Source organism: Engystomops pustulosus, chromosome 1, assembly GCF_040894005.1.
Source record: "Engystomops pustulosus chromosome 1, aEngPut4.maternal, whole genome shotgun sequence".
In the NCBI taxonomy this organism is placed as follows: domain Eukaryota; kingdom Metazoa; phylum Chordata; class Amphibia; order Anura; family Leptodactylidae; genus Engystomops; species Engystomops pustulosus.
In genome coordinates this window covers 65,416,979-65,438,870 of record NC_092411.1, presented here as the reverse complement: position 1 = coordinate 65,438,870, position 21,892 = coordinate 65,416,979, and the positions used below count along the sequence as shown (strand labels likewise).

Here is a 21,892-nt window from a genome sequence, read left to right as displayed (position 1 = left end):
GTCAGGACAGGTTAATCACTACGGATGCCAGTCCGTGGGGGTGGGGGGCCCACATGGAGAATCAGTATTTTCAAGGCATTTGGGAGGTGACAGAAAGGGACCTGTCATCAAACAAAAAAGAACTATTAGCTGTCTTAAAAGCCCTGACGCAAGCACTTCCTCTGTTACAGGGACATGGGGTGGCCGTGATGTCAGACAACACTACTACCATTGCCTATATCAACAGACAGGGCGGCACAAGAAGTTCAGGCCTCATGCTCATAGCCACTCAGATCCTAACCCTGGCAGAGACCTTTTTTACATCTCTAAAAGGAATTCACATAAGAGGTGTAGAAAATGTTTCGGCAGATTTTTTAAGTCGAGAGACCCTATATCAAGGGGAATGGGAGCTGAATCAGTCAGTATTCCAAAAGATAGTCAGGCTCTGGGGGATGCCTCTGATAGATCTTTTCGCCACAAGGAAAAATCGCAAGGTAGAAAGATTTTTTCCCTCAACAGAGCAGACCTTCCCTTAGCTGTGGACGCCTTTTCTCAAAAGTGGGACAGTCCTCTTCTTTATGCCTTCCCCCCCCATGATCCTCCTGCCCAGGATTATCAGAAAGATAAGACAGGACAGGGCAAAAGTAATTTTGATAGCTCCCTTTTGGCCTCGTCGGGCATGGTTCTCAAGTCTAAGGGAGCTGTCAGTAGCCGATCCCTGGGTGCTTCCGGAATCCAGGAAATTATTGTCGCAGGGCCCGATCCTCCACCCAGAGATAAAAGCTCTGCATCTGACGGCATGGCTATTGAGAGGCTGATCCTCCAAAAGCAAGGTTTGTCTCGTGAGGTGATTTCCACTCTACAGAAGAGTAGGAAACCAGTTACATATAGGATCTATCATAGGATCTGGAAGGCTTACTTTTCCTTCTCTGGTCAGGTCCCAGCGCGGTTGGCTCAGCCTAATGTTAGTAAGATTCTTGAGTTCCTGCAGAAAGGATTAGAGAAGGGTCTCAAGCCGGCTACTCTTAAGGTTCAGGTGTCAGCTCTAGGAGCCTTATTTGATCAGGAGTTAGCCAAACATCCCTGGATTTCAAGATTTATTAGGGCAGCAGGTAGAATTCGGCCCACAATTAGGAGTAAGTTGCCTCCCTGGGATTTGTCTATGGTCCTCAAGGCTTTGTCAGGCCCTCCCTTTGAGCCATTAGATAATATTTCTATTAAGCTTCTCACTTTTAAGACGGTTTTTCTTACAGCCATTACCTCAGCCAGAAGGGTAGGCGAGATGGCAGCTCTGTCCTGTAAACAGCCATATTGTAGAGTCTTGGATGACAGGGTTATCCTTAGACCAGACCCAGGGTTCCTGCCTAAGGTAGTTTCTGATTTCCATAGATCTCAAGACATCATCCTTCCATCATTCTGTAGTAATCCTAAGACAGAGAAAGAGAGTGCTTTTCATTGTCTTGATGTTAGACGGAGTATTGTACAGTATTTGGATTCCACTTCTAGTTGGAGGAAATCAGATAGCTTGTTCATTTTCTTTTCAGGAAAGAATAAAGGGAATAAAGCATCTTCCTCAGCCATCGCTAGATGGATTAAAGTGACTATTCAGATGGCCTATCCATCCGTGGGCATCCGTGCCCATTCAACTAGATCATTAGCTACATCATGGGCCGAGTGTAGGGATGCTACGCTGGAACAGATCTGCCAGGCGGCCACTTGGTCTACCCCGCACACTTTCCTAAAACACTATAGGGTGGATGTGATGGGTTCTTCCTCTCTTTCATTTGGAAGGAAAGTCTTATCCTCTGTTATCCCCCCCTAATTGTTTGTATTTTCTCTGCAATTCTCTCTGGTGGTGCCGTCGTGATGAAGGGGAAAACAATGAATTACTCTTACCGGTAATGTTGTTTCCTCAAGTCACGACGGCACCTGGTATTCCCACCCGGGTGTTACTTTTTTATGTGGTTTGATTCACGGGTGTCGCAAAAAAAAAAAAAAAAAAAAAGAGACATGAGGAAGATATATATATATATATGCCGGATGAATATGTGTATATGTTTTGTCTACTAACTAAACGGCTCTTCCAAGAAATTCTCTGTAACCTAACTGAGGTGGAGTAGGAGGAGCCTCTTTTTATGCTCAGGTTTCCTGTCCTTGGAGGGCGGATCCCTATCTCTCTGGTGGTGCCGTCGTGACTTGAGGAAACAACATTACCGGTAAGAGTAATTCATTGTTTTTCTGGACTATAAGGCGCACCGGAGTATAAGGTGCACCATCAATAAATGCCTGCTAAAATGTCTAGGTTCATATATAAGGCACACCGGATTGTAAGGCGCACCTGATTATAAGGATGAATAACCAGCAGGTGGCAGACCTGTGCACAGTTCAAGGCAGCTGTTGTCTATAAGTAAGGTTCATATCTAAGGCGCACTGGACTATAAGATGCACCTTTGATTTCTGAGAGAATCAAAGGATTTTTTGTCCAAAAAATACGGTATTAGACGGTCTTACACCACATCAGCTTTATCATCCAGCATCAATGTAGTGCAAGGCTGTCTACTCTGCGCTGTCTTTGCTTACAAGACTTTTGATAAATCTTCCCCATTGCTTTTTTAAAATGCATCAAAGAGAACCTGTCGCCATATTTTGGCATATTAAACTGCCAGCTCGTTCAGGTAACAAATGAAATTTCCTTTCTAGAATTCACTCTTTTATGTGGAGTCTCTCCCTTTACCTGCTGAAAATCTCCTTCAAAGTCCCGAGAAAATGAGCAGAGAAGAGTAATGTTTGCCTGAGATGAGTCAAGTTTAAATGGAACCGGTCAGCAGCAATTTACCTAATAAACCACTACCAGTATGTTGCCAGGTAGCTGAACGCCTTTTAGATCATGTTCCTTTCATGATCCAGTGTGGTGGCATCATCTAGAAAATCAACTTTGAAGTGAGATGTAAATTGGTTGTATAAAGTCAAGGAGGCGATGATTTTAACACTGAAGTCCTGCTCTCTCTTCCTCAATAAAACCCTTTACTGTAATTGATGGTTCTGCATCAAGAGACATCACAAGATCTCTTGAAGTCCGCTGCACAACATCAATCACAGAGTTGGAGGCATTCACAGTTCCCCACCTTGACTTCTGTGTTAAACTCTCCGCCTCCTTGACTTCATACAACCAATTTACATACATATACTGTGTATGTAAGTATGTGTATGTATGTATGTATATCACTATATAACTACTGCATGCTGCAATTATTACTCTGAACACCAGGCTTATAAAAGACTGGACACTTGGTAATTCTGTGGGGGATTTCTATACAGCAGCTACCATATTTACATCACAGACAGATGACGACAGGCAGATCACAGTTAACCAAAGATGACACCACACTACTGACAATAGACAATGTCATGGCTTATTTACCCCTCCTATCTGTACAGAACATGGCTAGAAAAGTCTTCCATAGGCCTCGCTCCAGACCATTGCTGCCTATGGCTAGCAACTAACATGCTTTTTTGGTATTTTGGTAAAACTGCTAGGTTTATAGGGAAGATCCTAGGGCTTCAAATTGCTTTGAATCTTGGGCTGGCTGTGTGATGCTTGGACTTTCCTAGTGTTCTCAGGCATGTTGTTCTCAGTGCTCTTAGGGATGGTGCTCTTAGGAATGGTGCTCTTAGGGATGGTGCTCTTAGGGATGGTGCTCTTAGGGATGGTGCTCTTAGGGATGGTGCTCTTAGGGATGGTGCTCTTAGGGATGGTGCTCTTAGTGATGGTGCTCTTAGGGATGGTGTTCCTAGGGATGGTGCTCCTAGGGATGGTGCTCTTAGGGATGGTGCTCTTAGGGATGGTGTTCCTAGGGATGGTGTTCCTAGGGATGGTGCTCTTAGGGATGGTGTTCCTAGGGATGGTGCTCTTAGGGATGGTGTTCCTAGGGATGGTGCTCTTAGGGATGGTGTTCAGGTAGTGAGAAAAATATACATATGTGTTTTTTATATAGTTTATGTAAACTCCTGGTTTCAGCTGTATATTTCTGGAAGGAATAGCCAACAGGAATGACACAGAGCAGAAACTATTCTCATAGTAATTTCATGGGGAACACCAGTATTCACTAACAGATCCTGATGGAATTCCGAGTACAATGTAATTCTTTTGAATGCTGTATGAGATTCCCTGCCGATGGGTATAAGTGTTCTTTGGAGGGCTGTCATTCTGCTTATTGGGGAGCTCAGACTTCACTATTGTGATCCAGTATGTATAGAATACATTAGGTAATTTGTAAGTAGTGAGAATTCTGATTTTTTTATAACCTGCATATCGGTGCAGATCATTGATGTGTGTGATATAATGAATCATGTCTGGTTTAATATGGTCAGATATGTTTCCATATAATTATAGTAAAATAAAAGTATAAATGTAGCCTCATAGGGTGTATGATAAGAAAGTTACCTAGTGTCATCCCATCCACCTACCTATTTGTTTTGCAGTGGGTTTCCCGCACTCGATGCATCTCTCTTTCCATATGCTTGTCGTCTTCCTTTCTTATCGAAAGACATGACATCACCATTAAGAGATCATATTACTAAACAAAGAATGGGTTCCAGTTACAGTAAATGTTCAGTGAATGCTGACAACTTCACCCTGAAGCGTAGTGAGGCACAGAGATGGGAGATAGCTTTACAGAAGGCAGTCGTCTCATCGCACCTGACCCCATTGCTATCTCTTTCAAAGGAGCTTTTAAATGTCTTGGGGGCTGTGTAATGTGAGATGGTGGTTACCTCAACAAGGAGAGCTGCTTGATGTTTACTGGTAGTATCCCTTTGTAAAGCTACCTACATAGCTACCTACTTGAAATAAATTTGTCCTGCTCAGCCTGGTTCTGCACAGTCCATTGCTTCTTAGGGGCTTTGATGGCTGTTAAAATGTGAAGGTTTATTCAGAGTCATATCTTGGTCTCAAAGAAATGTCACTAAACACCACCACATTTATTAAGAGGTGCATGTCTCTCATTTAGTACATGTTAACCCATGAACTTAAAGGAAACCTACTATAAGGAATCTACTATCCGAAGAAGATCTGATGTTAGATTTCTCCTGACGGCCTCTGCCCTAATCTGTAATTTAATAATCCAGGAACCTAACCTAACTTGTTAGAAAACTTTAATAATATGTAAATTAACTGCAGAGGCTAGTGGGGCTTGGAGTAGCCTTAGCTCCCAGTGCCCGGCCAGGCTAGTACACGCCTCAGTAGGCTCTGCAGTTTAAATAAAAACTTTATTTTAGTAATCTGTAAATTAACCAGTTAGGTTCCAAGGTTATTAAATTACAGATTAGGGTAGAGGCAGGCAGGAGGAATCTACCATCTGATAGTAGAATCCTCATGGTAGGTGTCTACTTTGTGAACTACTTTCAGTTTGTTAAGAATCTTAACACCTCCTGGATCATGTTAAAGGGGTTATCCGGGTTTTAAAAATTACTTGTGGCAGTGTTGGGGAGGGCTATTTAAACATAATAAACCTGTACTTACCTCCTCCGGCGCTGCCGACGTCCTGCGCCGCGGTCCCTTCGATTCGTGCCCCTGTTTGTTTACAGGGGCACGGAAGCCGCGCACAGGGAGCTTCCGGTCCGCGATGTGGCCAGCTCCTCCCATCCGTTCCTATCTCTCAGCAATGTAAGCGCTGGGAGATGGTGTCGGATGGGAGCTTCCGGAGCACAGAGAAGACCGGCCGAGGCGCGGGACATCGGCAGCACCGGAGGAGGTAAGTATATGTTTATTATGTTTAAATAGTCCTCCCCAGCCCGGCCATAAGAAATTTTTAAAACCCGGATAACCCCTTTAATTTCATGGCCCAGTGTGGTGGCATCATCTAGAAGATGAGCTTTGAAGTGTGATGTAAATTGGTTCTGTAACCTGACAGGGTTGTGGAGTTAGGCACTGAAGTCAAGCTCTCCCTGCTTCAGAAAACCTCCTCTGCTGTTACTGAAAGCCCTGTGTCATGGGACATCAATATTGGGCTCTCTCAAAGTCTGATCACAGCAAATGGGGCGCTCTGAGGAGAGAGCTTGACTTCAGGGCTGAGTTTTCCATCTCCATGACATTTTACAATCAATTTAGGTGTTAAACTGGTTGAAAACATACTGCTAGTTTACTAGATCAGTTTCTGCTGACAGGTTCCTTTAACTGGTTACAGACCGACCGCTTAAGATTTACAGTGGGCATTCTGGATCTCTTAAAGGAAACCTACCATTTCAAATGGTAGGTTTAAGCTGTAAACACCGAGCACCAGCTCAGGGTGAGCTGGTGCCGGTGCTTAGTTTCTTAGTGTTAAAACCGCGGTATCGCGGTTTTAACACTTTTTAAACTTTATAGCATAAACTGCTTCGGCGCTGCGTGCGCACGATCGTGCGCGCGCCTACATAGGAAATGCCGCAGGCGTCGCGCGCAGCGCCGAAGCGGCTTCTGCTATAAAGTTTAAAAAGTGTTAAAACCGCGATACCGCGGTTTTAACACTAACGAAACTAAGCACCGGCACCAGCTCACACTGAGCTGGTGCTCGGTGTTTACAGCTTAAACCTACCGTTTGAAATGGTAGGTTTCCTTTAACCCCTTAAGGACGCAGCCATTTTGTAGCTTAAGGCTCAGCCCGATTTTTTTGGATTCGGACTTGCTTCGCTTTATATGGTTATAACTTTTGAACACTGTTACTTATCAAAGCGATTCTGAGATTGTTTTTTCCCCACATGTTGTACTTCATTTTAGTGGTAAATTTTGGCAGATAAGTTTTGCGTTTATTTCCAAAAAAAAAGAAAATATGATAAATTTTTTGAAAAATTTGCCATTTTCGAAATTCTAAATCATTGTGTTTTCAGGCAGATAGATTTACCAGCTAAATAAGTTGCTGAATAACATTTCCCATTTGTCTACTTTACATTTTCATAATTTCTGAAATGTCTGGATAATTTATTTTGATGTCACGCGGCTTACAAATTGAATATCGCTTTTCCGGATTTTCAGAATTGACTATTTTGGGGATAAATACAGTTTTGAATGAAATTTTACATAATTAGCATCAAAACCCCCTATATAACTAACCCATTTTCAAATCTGCACCCCTCAAGCTATCAGAAATAGCATTTACAAAGATTGTTAACCCCTTGAGATCTTCATAGTAATTGAATCAAAATGGAGGTGAAATTTAGAATGGTCATATTGTTCCCTTATACGTTCATTTAGCCCTAAAATTTACACATTTCCAAAATATAAAAAGAGAAAACCCACCATACAATTTGTTCTGCAATTTCTCCTGAGTACAAAGACCCCCCCCACATGTGGCCGTTACTTGTTTTATGGGGGCACAGCGAGGCGCAGAAGGGAAGGAGGGCGCTGCAGCTGCCAGGATTTTAGTTTCCTCATTGGCCCCTTTTGAAGGCTATAAAATTTTCGCTTTTTCGTTATTGGGGCCATGTGACGGCATTTTTTTTGCGGGATGAGATGCTTTTTCCATTGTTACCATTTTGGGGTTGGTATCACCTATTGTTGAAAATTTAGGAACTTTTTTTGAGGGCAGGAGTAGAAAAGCATCAATTCTGTACTGGATTTTTTACTTTTTTTTTTTTTTTGGTGTTCACTGTATAGACTAATAATCATGTTATCTTTATTCTATGGGTTGATACGATTACGGCGATACCAGACATGAATATATTTTCTTACGTTTTACTAAATTTGTCAAACAAAACCCTAATGTGGGGAAAAATCTATCATTTATGTATTGCCGTCTTCCAAGTGGCATAACATTGTTACTTTTTTGGCTACGGAGCTGGTTGATGGCTTGTTTTTTGCGGGACATGTTGTACTTTGCACCAAAATCATGTCTGAGTACATATGGTTTTTTGATCGCATTTTATACCATTTTTTGTGGGATTGAAAAGGTAAAAATCATAATTTTTGGAGGGTTTATAACAGTTTTTTTTACGGTGTTTATCGTGGGGGTTCAATAATGATTTACTTTTATTCTACGGGTTGTTACGGACGCGGTGATACTATATATGTGGGGTTTGTGTTATGATTTAGACTTTTTTTGAGTTATATGTCTCTTTATATGTTTTGGGAGTTTGGGGCATTTTTAGTGATTTATGACTTTATTTTTTTATTGAATAACTTTTTTTTTTACTTTTTCACTTTTTTACCATGGGACATGAACAAGCAATTTTCTGATTGCTTCTTCATGATAATATTCTGCAACACTGATGTATTGCAGAGTATTATCAGTGTCAGCCTATACACTTGCATAGGCTGGCACTGTGCCAGTAAGATGACGTCACAGACGCCATCTTACTGGCAATTCTTGCAAGTAACTCTGGGGTCCAGATTGGACCCCAGAGTTGCTATAGCAACGATCGGCGCCCCCCGAAAACGGTTCGTGGGGGCCGATCGTGGGGGTAAGACCCCCCAGATGCAGGTTAGATGCCGCGGTCGCGCTGACCGCGGCATTTAACGGGTTAAGCACCCGCGATCGGAGACAACTCCGATCGCGGGTGTTACACTGGGGTGCCGGCTATTAGTTACAGCCGGCACCCCGTGTTTCCCGATGCCGGTTCGGCTCTGATCCAGAGCCGAGCCGGCATAGGCGCCGTGGCGGATATATCCGCCACTGAGCGCTAAGTCACTGCGCTCCGTGGCGGATATATCCGCCACGGAGCGTGAAGGGGTTAAGCATGTGCCATACCATATTTACACCAAAGGTTTTAGGAGGCTGATCGAACTTCCACAGTCACTGTACCTGGATCTATAACTAAGTGTCTTTGGTTTATCATGACGGATTTTGTTGTAAGATTTCCTTTAAATTTGGTTATGTTTGAAGGAAAACCTCCAAGACTGAAAATAAGATCTGTATGTGCCATAAGCAAGGTCCGTGTATTTGCACCATATTCTGTCTACAGAAGTAATAAAGTTCTGCAAGTTCTCCTCAGGAAAACCCAAATAGAAGAATAAACATGTGTGACGTTTTTTTTTCCCCAAGAAATGCAGTACAAATCCGTCAACTTGTTAAAATATAATGCTGCACATTTACAGTGTTCTGACGCTAAGCCTTGAAGGCTGAGCCCTCTCCATAAAGGCGGGTGTCTGCTGTATTATACTGACTAACCCCATTATCACCCAAGATAGAACCTTCCACTGATCGCAGGTGTCAACCTTTTGTCTTGGACGAAGCTGAATGCCGAATGTGGCAGCGCATAGGGACAATTCGGGGGACATTAACTTTCTGAAATATGGATCCTTATTTATTTCTGCAACCCATTCCTGATTCGGGCTACATAGAAAATTACAAAAGGAGAAATAGGATACAGTTCACCAATTTAACGTAACAGACAGACTACAGTTAGAAGAAATGGTGGTCACAGTAATTTGGGAAAACTGCTGGGCGGCTGTAGAAAAAAAAGAAAGAAAGAAAATTTCACCAGCATGAACTTCCGATATGATGAAAATCATGTTCACGTGAGAAAATATGTGGACGCCCGTATTCATAAAATGACCTTATTGTCATATATATGTAAATAGCAATTCTTTATGTTGGGAGACTATATATGTGTATTCTGTTCTTGCACACAGTGTACATGTACTTCTTGTAATGTCCAGGTCTTCTATAAGTTCTTTATTGTTCAGTAATTGTACTTTGCTCTCTATAGATAATGGACCTGAGCTGTCATAAAACTGTTAATGTTGATTTAGGAATTAGTGATGGAACCAACATCCAACTGTTTATTTATGATACCTTTTAAGGTGTTGTCAGCAATAAATCCTAAAATGGCAAAAAAAAGTGGAGGCCAAAATTGAGTGCCCAACGGCTGACAATTAGCCGGCCTGTCAGCACCATTTCCCCATCAGTTGATTGTGGTTGGCATGAGACCTCGATGAAGACATCTGGGGCCCTGGAGGGAGACTGCGGCTATTTTTCTCCCACCGCTGGACCTCTTTGTACTGGATGATATCTGTCTGTGTGTTGGCCAGGCTGGCTTAAAAGCTGGCATTAGGTTTTTCCTGTTCTGGACACTTCTTCTTTGCTTGTTCAATGCCACTTCATTACGTACACAACTGCAGTCCTTCCTCACATATATAAGCCAGATATAATAGAAACTTTTTTTTTCTAATCCCCCCTTTTACCACTACTTTGTTGGTCAAGCTTTATCTCCCATTGGAAGGTTGGGACGTGAAGAGCACATTGCCAGTGTGACCCACCAGTTCCAGCAAATGCATTAGACAGATTATGCTGCTGTACTCCTCAGCTGTCAGACAGCTACTCAGCTGCTATATGTCTACACACACACAGGAACACTGTCTCCTAATGAGGCATGCTAAAAAATAGCAGCCACCGTGCCATGTCACATCCCAGCCTGGGCTCTGCCATTCCAATTGTTTTGTTAGTGTAGGATTAAATGGAGCAGGTAGCATTGGACCAGGTGTGCCCTTCATCACTGGAAACTTGTTGTGTACTTCTAATAATAAGATGTTTTATTGGTCATCACTAATCTGCATAAATTACAAAAAATAGCAATTATCCATCAAGCTTCATTTTACATTACTGTGACAAGTCTTAAAGGTGTAGTTTAACCCCACAATGGGAGTCCTCATAGGATACTTTTACCTCATATGCAGAAATCTGAACTTTGTTGCAGGGAATCTCCATATTGATAAACCCTGAATGTAGACCTGTTTAGCAGGACTAATGTGAAACTGGACTCTTTTTGGGGGGCTTCCTACTTTCAAGGCTTAAAGGGAATCTACCATCAAAATCCATCATGATAAACCATGGACACTAACTCATAGATCCAGGCACTGTGACTGTGGTAATCTTCTTATATTTGTTATCTATAGCCGCCTTCATTCTAAAATCTGGGGCGCAACATGGCCGTGGATAACAAATTTAGCAAGATTACCACCTTCACGGAGCCTGGATCTATGAATAAATAACCCTGGTTTATCATGCTTGAAGTGTCCTCTCTGAAGGCAGCATGTTATAGAGCAGGATGAGCAACCCAGATTATACATAGTGTCCTCTCTGCAGGCAGCATGTTATAGAGCAGGATGAGCATACCAGATTATACATAGTGTCCTCTCTGCAGGCAGCATGTTATAGAGCAGGATGAGCATACCAGATTATACATAGTGTCCTCTCTGCAGGCAGCATGTTATAGAGCAGGATGAGCATACCAGATTATACATAGTGTCCTCTCTGCAGGCAGCATGTTATAGAGCAGGATGAGCATACCAGATTATACATAGTGTCCTCTCTGCAGGCAGCATGTTATAGAGCAGGATGAGCATACCAGATTATACATAGTGTCCTCTCTGCAGGCAGCATGTTGTAAAGCAGTAGAGGTTAAGCAGAATGTACATGCTGTCCTATTTTCAGGCAGCATGTTATAGAGCAGGACGAACTCTATCTGATCTATGATTATTACGTATCACAGAGGAAGAATTTTAAGATTTTGATTTCAATTGAATTTGGTATATTGCACTGTAATTAGAATTATTTTATCAAAGAATATTAGCAAAGTTGAAAAATTGAAATATTCAAAAATGGAACAGGAGGTAGAGTGAATTCTGAGATGGTCTAACATATTCAAACACATTTAGAAAATTTTTTAAATCTTTTACTTTTAGAAAAGGTAGCACTTAATAAAAAAACGTTTCCCCCCATTTCTGCACACATTTTCCCATAATGAAAGTAAAATTTTTTGCCATTTTTGAACATTTACTCTATTGAAAAGAATAAAAATAGAATTTCTACTTTTGTAATTCTTTACACACAAATGTATCTTTCTTTAATGTTCTTGTTTTCTAGATACACTTCTGGAGATGTTTGTCTGTGGGATACTCGAACTTCCAACCTGGCTGAATCTTTTCTTAAAACCTCCCATGCAGCTGAGGATTCTGGACTCAACCCCCATGTGTCATTCGTACGAATAAGCAAATCTCTGGCTGTGGCGGCATATGATAATGGTAAGATATTTCCAAGACGTAAAATGTGCAAGAAGTATAAAAATCTTTTGAAGAAATTGGTGCTCCAGTTTGAAATTACATCCCATCATTACATATTATTATGATGGTCCAACACCAGGAATATGTACATAATTATACTAAGTGGCTTTGGCTGAACAATGTGTTTTACTAGCTCGGACTATCTGGGGTCCCGTCACCAGCGACCCCCTTACAAACGTTTTAAATTTATCTATACATGTTCCACGGATGCTTCTATCCATAGGATGAGAGCCAGCATTCTTCTAAAAACATTTATTGATGTTTTCTGTTCCAGCCATGGAGGAAGGGACCTGCAGTATATGGTCAGGCTACACCGCCCTCTTTACGACACTGCCAGACTGGAGAGAATTCCTGAAGGTGGGCATGGCTGACTTCTCTTCACACAACTAGCATCACTCTCAACCCCCACCTTCCTGAGGGAGTGGTTAATGATGTAGCGGATCCAAGTAACACAAAGCCACTGTTTCTCAACTGCTCCCCAATCCTCAGGAATTCTGTACAGCTGGTTAGCATTGTCAGTGAGGGGGGTGCGGTATATAGAATGTATACTGCAGCCCTCCGCCTCTGTGACTGGAACAGAGGACATCAATAAAAGTTTTTTTTTTTTTTTATATAAGAAAGTTGTTTGTCGGCCCACGGATGGAGGCAGTAGTGAAATATGTATAAGGACATCTAAGAGGTTTGTGGCTCGGGCTGTGTTTTCTTTCTTTAGCGTGTGACAGGACCTCACCCTGGACCTCACAACACAGATCCATTGTTTGTGGCCAGATAAAGAGTTGACTGGTGATTCCATAGTAGAGTCAGAGCACTTGTGTCTGTAGACAAATCTTTCAATCTTCTTTTTTTTCTCTCCAAATATAGGCCTCAGGGGGTATATAGATAACGTAGTGCTTACCTTTCACTCTTAGAACTTGCATCCCTTATCTCCCGTTGCAATGCTGGCTACAACCTGATGCAGCAGCGGGTACACACTGACAAACCCATGTCACCATTGTGCCTTTCTATGCAAACAGAGGTTGGTAGTGATGGCAGGCACCTCGCAGCACATGTTCGGTAACTATGTAACATGTAACCATTTGTCTTTAGGCCTTGTTAACGCTGGGAACTTTCTGTACTGAATTGAGGGTCTGGCTTCTGGTCCCCCATAGCGCCTCCCATCACCTCTGTGCTTCGTTTATTATATAGAGACTCGGTAGTGACCCACAACAGCCATACACAGTCTGCCGTCTGTAGAGGGAGTGCGCTGTTTCAGCGCTAAAATTTCTACATTAGCTCTTTGTTACTTTTATACAACCTTGAACCCATAAGGAACAAAATTCCAGTCCCAGAGAATCCCTTTTATGATTCTAACCAGACTGCATAAATATTTTATTTCCCAGTGGCCAACAAGAAAATGTCATTACAACACCCTGAAACCAGTGTACAAATACTTCCCAAAGTGTCCTATTACTAACACCCACTCTTTTAGGTTTCACTGAAGTTGCAGATATTTGGGGAGCTTGTGTTGCTGGGAGCAGAACATCCTGATAAAGTGGATGAAACATCTCAAAAACGGATTAATGTTGAACGCCATAGACGGTTACATACGCTATAGTGTGCACCTGCGGGGACAGTACAGTGTCGGGCAGTACAATGCTTCTAGAAACCTTTTTCATGTTCTGCTCGTCCTCTACAAGTAGCAACTTAAAACTGTTTCATGTGTTTAATACTAAGAGGTTAATTTTGTAGTAGGATGAAGGTCTTTTAGTGAGGACAATAAAACAGCTGTGTCTTGCTTTGCGCTATGCACACAAGAACACTCTTTTTACTCTGAGTGGCCGCGTTGGCTGCCATGTCTGTTTTTTTCATGTGCATTAGAAAAGCACACGAGCACAGCACCCATTAAACCCGTTTTCAATTCTTCTGAGGCTTAGAGCTTCGAGGCTCGGTGGTGCCAGGTATGTTCAGCAGCCAACATTGTCTTGTAATAAATGGCATAATATTAACCCTGTCATTGTATCCAACTGGGCCACTTTAATATCCGCTTTATTCCAATGGATGTTCATGTATATGCATATGAATATTACCAACATTAAGAGACATAGTAACAGTTACAATAAGTAAAAAGAATCTAAGTGTCACTACTGGTGTTGTGGTGTTGAGTTCTGGATAAGTAAAACATTATTGGATTCAATGGTTTCAGTACAATGTGATATTTTAATAATGGTAATTGTACAAATATAAATAACAACAATGATATAAGAATTATTTAACAGTAAAAGAAATAAGTGAGGAAAAGTAGATGGGACTTTTTGGGATGGGATATTGTTTTCCTCATTTTAGCTGTAGTTTACCAGTTTGGTCTCTGACCCTTCTTTATTGTAGTTGCTTTTGTCAAGTTTCTGCATTCGTTTTGGAAATATGCTTTTATTCAACCCCAGATAATAAAATTTAAATGTAGTTCATAGTCTCTTTGATTGGGGCTCATAGGGTGGGCAGGAAACAGGAGGGGGGTGGATGGAAGCGTCCGTCGTGCCAGGTAATGAGCAGATGCTGCTAATGCAGGGACTGGTAGGGTGATGCCAAGACCCCATCTGCTGCCAGGCTTGGCTCTGTTTGGCTGCTGGCCACATCGGAGGGAACGAAAGCAGCCTGTAGCTTTCATACATCACACCTCATTCCATGTGTCGCAGATTGGATATGAGGGGGGACATGGCCTCTTTTAGAACTTTTCTCTGTACGCCGATATGTTACCAGAGTACCACCACAGGCTTCCAACACCGTATATGACAGCTCCTGAGTGAAGCAGTCCAGTATTTGCGTCGCCTTCTGTTCCTCCGCTTTAATTTGTTAAGTATTGTGAAGGATCTCTAGCGCTGCAGTATAGCGACATCTCCACTCCGGCTGTATGAGCTGGGGTCTTATGTACTATCTGCAACCTACACATCGGTTTACATTATTCAAATTACCGGTCAAATGAAGTTTAAAAAGACATGTCCATCAAGTTCAACCAAGGAAGGAAAGCGGCTGAGGGGAAGGAAGCTGTCTTGTATTACACCAGTGTAACATTTCATAACCCGTTCACCATGTTGGACAAGCACAAGTCAGATATCACCATGAGCACCTTTTTGGTTGCTCAGAATAGAAATTGCTCACCTTTTAAAAATAAAGGAAAATGTCATTTAAAAAAATGGCAAGTTTTTGAAGAAGTAAATGTATGTGACTCAAATATTGCCTATTAACTAATACAGTAAGGCATGTAATATATATTTAATATCTCTATAGCGACACAAATTTGAAGGTATATGTGTTAAGTAATAATAATTCTTTATCTAGCACACACAGATTACGCAGCGCTGTTAAAATAATCAAATTTAGTTGGCAAACAACACCTCTAGGCTACATTCACACTGCCGTATGGGGGACGTATATGGGGCCGATATACGTCCCCCATAGCCGGCAATGGGCGCACGGTGCCCAACGGGAGCGGTACGGTGCCGCACACATGCGGCACCGTACCGGTCCGTACCACAGAAAAAGATAGGACATGTCCTATCTTTCTCCGTAGTACGGCGCCGTGCGCCATGTGTTCCTATGGAGAGGGACGGGGCTGATCTGCGCTCACCTCCTCCTCTCCCCGTGCACTGCTGTTGCCCGCCGTACCGTAGCATGGCAGTGTGAATGTAGCCCTAGGCCCATTTTTGTGGCCGTATGACATTGATACAAGATCCCCTTTTCAGCGTGAACTGTACCATAGCTTTCCATTAGGCACTTTACCTGCAGTTTGTTAGGCTATCTTACAGCCGATGCTAACATGTACATGAAGCCTTAAAAGGGAAATGATTCACTTGATTTGTGTCTTCTGAATCTAAACCTACAAATGAACTCAGACCAGGTAAGCAATGTTAGACCAGCTGTCTCCCCTGTGTCCCAGATTTAAGGAAGAATATGGATGAATCAGGGAACCCCTTGGGAACAGCGATCATAATATAATTATTTTCCTCTTAAACTTTAAAAATCAGAAACAGGTGGGAAAATCGAAAACTTTGAATTTTAAGAGGGCTAATTTCCAAAAATTCAGGGCTGCAATACAGGATATAGACTGGGATCAGATACTGTCACATGGTGATACTAATGTTAAATGGGAGAAATTCAAATCTATCCTGGGTTTTTATACTTCTAAATTTATTCCAATAGGCAACAAGTATAGACGGGCTAGATTACACCCCGCGTGGCTTACAGCTACAGTTAAAAGGGCAATTAATGAGAAAAAGAGGGCATTTAAAAAATATAAATCTGACGGGTCACCTGAGGCTTTCAATACTTACAAAAAACTTACCAAAATCTGTAAAAAGGAAATCAAATCAGCCAAAATACAAAATGAAAGACAGGTGGCTAAAGATAGCAAAACAAATCCCAAGAAATTTTTTAAGTATATCAATGCAAAAAAAAATGGGTCACAACAGGTTGGACCCCTTTATTCTGAAAATGGGGCATCGGTGACTGGAGACCAAGAGAAGGCGGAGATACTTAATAGGTTTTTTAGCTCCGTTTATACAATAGAAGAGAGAACTTCTGACTTGGGTGGTGCCAGTGCGGGTCACTCACCCTGTAATATAGTAGACTGGCTGAATGTAGGCATTATCCAATCTAAGCTCAATAAAATCAATGTGTACAAAGCTCCTGGACCAGATGGGTTACACCCCAGAGTTCTTAAAGAACTCAGTTCTGTTATTGCTGTACCACTGTCTAAAATCTTCAGGGATTCCGTAATGTCTGGTGTGGTGCCAAGTGACTGGCGCAAGGCAAATGTGGTGCCAATATATAAAAAGGGCTCTAGAACTTCGCCAGGCAATTACAGGCCTGTAAGCTTAACTTCCATTGTGGGGAAAATACTAGAAGGGTTAGTAAAAGACTACATACTGGAGTATGTGACATCAAATAGGATAATAAGTGATAACCAGCATGGGTTTACTAAGAATAGAAGTTGTCAAACTAACCTTATCTGCTTCTATGAAGAGGTGAGCAGGTGCCTGGATGGAGGAGCAGCTGTGGATATTGCGTTCTTGGACTTTGCAAAGGCATTTGACACTGTCCCTCATAGACGCCTGATGGGTAAAATTAGGGCTATTGGTTTGGCAGAAATCATTTGCAATTGGATTGAAAACTGGCTGAAGGATCGTATCCAGAGAGTTGTGGTCAATGATTCCTACTCGGAATGGTCACCAGTTATGAGTGGTGTACCCCAGGGTTCTGTGCTTGGCCCACTACTATTTAATATATTTATTAATGATATAGAGGTAGGAATTAATAGCACTGTGTCTATTTTTGCAGATGACACCAAACTGTGTAGTGTAATACAGTCTATGGAGGATGTTCATAGGCTGCAGGGTGACTTGGACAAACTGAATGTTTGGTCATCCACTTGGCAAATGAGGTTTAATGTGGATAAATGTAATGTTATGCACCTGGGGGCCAATAATCCAAAGGCAAAATATGTCCTTGGGGGAGTAAATCTGGGAGAGTCCCTTGTTGAGAAGGACCTGGGGGTACTAGTAGATCATAAATTGAATAACAGCATGCAATGTCAATCAGCTGCCTCTAAAGCTAGTAGGATCATGTCATGTATCAAAAGTGGAATGGACTCTCGTGATAGGGATGTAATATTACCACTATACAAGGCACTGGTTCGGCCACACCTGGAATATGCTGTGCAGTTCTGGGCACCGGTCCATAAAAAGGATGCCCTGGAGCTGGAGAGGGTTCAACGTAGAGCCACAAAACTGATAAGGGGTATGGAGGGTCTTAGTTATGAGGAAAGATTAAAACAACTAAATTTATTTAGTCTGGAAAAGAGACGACTACGAGGGGACATGATTAATTTATATAAATATATGAATGGCCCATACAAAAAATATGGTGGTAAGTTGTTCCAGATTAAATCAAATCAAAAGACGAGGGGGCACTGCCTGCGTTTGGAGAAACCAAGGTTTAATCACCGGTGGCGACAGGGCTTTTTTACTATGAGAACGGTCAATCTGTGGAATAGCCTGCCTCAGGCGCTGGTCACAGCAGGGACAGCGGATAGCTTCAAGAAGGGTCTAGATGCCTTTTTACAGCTAAATAACATTGATTGTTATGCTATATAGAATTGTTTTCCCTAAATCCCTTCCTCATCCAATCCCTACCCTTCCTTGGTTGAACTTGATGGACAAGTGTCTTTTTTCAACCGTATAAACTATGAAACTATAATCCTACCTGCCCTGAGTACAATTTGTAGCCCTTTGCATATAACATCTGCGGGCTATCGTTGGATAAAGTTATCTTCTATGGCATCAATCATCTATCGCCAATGGCACCTTTTTAGTTGCACAAAAAAATCTTTAATAATAATTCATTACAAATATCTCACTCTTTAAAACAACTGTCAGGTTTGTGAAGCTATTAAGTAAATGTCTGGGTACATGACTAATACAATAAGACATATAATATAAATTGAATATATTTTTAGAAACAAGAATATGAAGGTGTAGGTGCAGAAATGAAGTTGGCCAACAATACCTTAAGGCCATGAATGCTTAGTAGGCCGCACCTCACTGCACTGTGAATATGCCTAATAGAAAGCTATGGGGCCGTGAGTTAGACGCAGATTGTAGTCCACAGCCGATGCATGCATTCATGTACATTAGGCCTTAGAATAGACGCTACACTACAAGATATGCCTCTTCTGGGCCTAAACCTACAAAATGCACTTAGACCAAATAGCTATAATCTGCTGAAAAAAAAAAATCATAGAAGTCCAATCCATCCAAAACGGTTCTCCCCACATATAATAATCCAAGAAGAATTGTTAGACCAGCTGCCTCCTTTCTGCACCCATAGCCTGTGTCTGAGATTTAGAGAAGAATGTGGATGAAACCTTCTTGCCATAAGTATAATTTGTAGTCCTATGTATAGGAAATCTGAAGGCTATCGTGGGCCTTCTATTGTACCAATGTAAAATTTCACGACCCGCTCACCATGTTGGACAAGCATCAATCATATGTCGCCTAAGGCAAATAGTTGGTTGCTCAAAAAAATATCTTTACTATCTATTCATCACCAATATCTCACCCTTTTTAAAGTTCACCATTCGGGTAAAAAAAACCTTTATGGATGGGGTAGAGATGCCAGCTCCTTCTCCCTAAGGAGAGCAATAATGAAACCGTAAGCAGCGCAAATGGTACCTAATGAGTTTAAGCTGATTTATGCTCCCTTTCAAAAAGTGCTGTTTGACGTCTAGAAAGTGCTACTGCTGTGAAGTAATGCCGACCATCCACGCCTCCCCCGCCATCCTAATGGCTCTTGGGTGGAAGATTTATAGCAATCGGCCTGGGAGCGACAAACGTAATGGAGGCCATTTGCTTTTATTATTAGCAATGCATATTTAAATTAATCTGCTATTTACCTAAACAATTAGCCGCCTCGTATCGAGAGCACAAAGCCAAAGATGCAATTAGTCCTCCGTCTAAAGATGAGCCCCAAGTCTAAAGTGTCCCCAAGGAGATTGGACGCTTTCAGCAGAACTGCTCCTGGATAACTTCTTCACAAAATTGTAATTGCATTAATTGCTTAAAAGGTAAATAATTGTCTAACTGGTTTCCGAAAAGATGGAGATCCTATTTAAACCTCTCCATTAATTAAGTTGGCATCTAATGAGATTTTTACAGTTCTGATGCTTTTTAAGTTCTAATTTGCCACATTTTAAAGGTACAGCACTAGAAAGAACGATTGATGTCCTCTCTTATGTCTTATAATAGGGACAGGGGGGAGGGGGCTGCTGAGGATTTGGATCAGGCCTCTGGTTGGGGAGAATTGATGGACTTAGATGGTTGACAGGAAACATAAGCCCAAGATAGTGTTTTATGTCCTGTTTTATCACATTTTTTCCTTACTTTTCTTGGTTCAATAAAATGCTAATGTGTCTTCTATATCCTTTTTTCATAAGTCATATTGGTCTTTTATGTCCTTTTAAAAATGATTTAAATAATGAATTTGTATTATGTTTGCAAATGGATATGTAAGTATGTTATCATAATAATAAAACGCCACAATAGTTCTCTATTTTACTTCCGTAACTCATATAACAAGCCATTTATTTCCAGATCCTGAACACAGTAAGAAATAAAATTCAGTTGTTTTTAGTTTTATTTTTTTATAATTGAAAATATTAGCATAATGCATAACACACAGGTAATGTGCATTACTGTACCTCTATACAAGGGACAATAACTTATGCCCTGTCATGTTTCACAGTTCTGTGGGGAAGTTTCTCTCACAAACTTGCTGCCGGACATGTACTTCCCCATAGATCCCTATGGTGCACGGCGGCAGTACGATGCGCACACACGTGGCACTGTACCATACTAACATATAATTATAATAATAATTCCTTTATTTATATAGTGATTATATAGTGATTACCCAGCACTGCCCAGAGCTTGCCAAATCAGTCCCTGTCCCCAATGGGGCTTACAATCTAATCAACCTACCAGTATGTTTTGGAGTGTGGGAGGAAACCGGAGGAAACCTACACAGACATGGCGAGCCACCGTGCTGCCCAATATATGATGCATAGTTCTTGTTTCCCCGATATGCAGCAGAGCCAACAGTACAGTGTCGGCTCTGCTACATATCAGGGGAAACGAGAACTGTGCATCATATATCAATATTATGCACCAGTTTAGTCCCCAGCATAGGGATCAATCCATGGCACAGTGCTTTTCACAGACTGACCATGGAATCCAGCTTTGGGCTGATTTAACACACGGGGTCATCAAACTTTTTCATTTTTTTCTCTTTCCTTGCAACTTTTTAGAGTAATTGTGCCAAAATGTGCAAAGTCTGAACAAATTGGTAAGTTTTGCACAATATCTTTGAAAAGTCACAATTTTATGCAAAATAACCTCCAGTCCAGAGCAAACAAACGGACCTGCATGCATTATTTATCAACCACTAAGATAAATCGGACAAGCCCAAAACTTTACAAAACTATTCAAACGTTTCCAGACTTAAGATAAATCTCCCCCCACCTAGTTTACGTAAACATTGTATGTCGAATAAATGCAAATCATAATGTTAACATACTGTAAGCACAACTTAAAACGCTGTGTGTATGCGGCCTTTTAACCCATAAGACCGCTGGACCTGGAGGGGACTCCCTCCCTCATCCTCCTTGCACCCCATGATGGGATTGCTGGGTGCCGTCTTCACTCTCCTATGCATTCCCTTATCGATCCAGCCCCTGCCTGTCAGTCTATGCAAGTGGAAGCTGCCAAGTACAGGTGTGAAGTAAGCCTTAGCCCTCCTGCACACACACTTGTGCATTCCACAGGGCATGGACCATTGTTTGCAGCGTGTGTGTCATTCGAGTGTGTGTGCCACATACCTGACAATAATGAAACACTGCGCGAGCCCCAAACACAGACAGGAATAGGATCTGCTCCATAATTGGTAGCCTCATGCACTGGACCTTGGACACGATGGCTGTGTGCAAGAGCCCATAGAAAGGAGAATCAGCGGCTATTACACAGATGTAAACTGCGATCATGTGCATGAAGGTTCAGTCTGATGGAACAGACTACAGAAAGATTAACCCCCTTTGTTCTCCTCTCGCTTTCTATAGGACTATAGAAAAGGCTGCAGATTGACAGCTTTATTTCAACAATATTTCTATATTTTAGGTGTAAAATTCCTTAGATTATTTGGAACTTTAACAAAAGGGGTGCCAAAAGTTGGATCCTCGACTACTTTTTATTGATCACTCTCCCTAGTATAAGGTCATCAATTTAACAATTCTGGATTACCCCTGTAACATGGTGTCATGGTGTGTACAAATGGTGTCTGTCATTGTGATAAAAT

At 41.7% G+C, this 21,892-nt stretch overlaps 1 protein-coding gene across 1 annotated transcript in view; it reads left to right on the top strand.

Moving 5' to 3' along the window:
- Nucleotides 1–21,892, top strand: part of FBXW8 (F-box and WD repeat domain containing 8) — a 69,908-nt gene that overhangs the window by 27,973 nt on the left and 20,043 nt on the right. Inside the window, exon 5 of the mRNA XM_072142619.1 lies at nt 11,817–11,974. Within this exon, the coding sequence (XP_071998720.1) occupies nt 11,817–11,974 (158 nt within the window). The remainder of the gene's footprint in view (nt 1–11,816; nt 11,975–21,892) is intronic.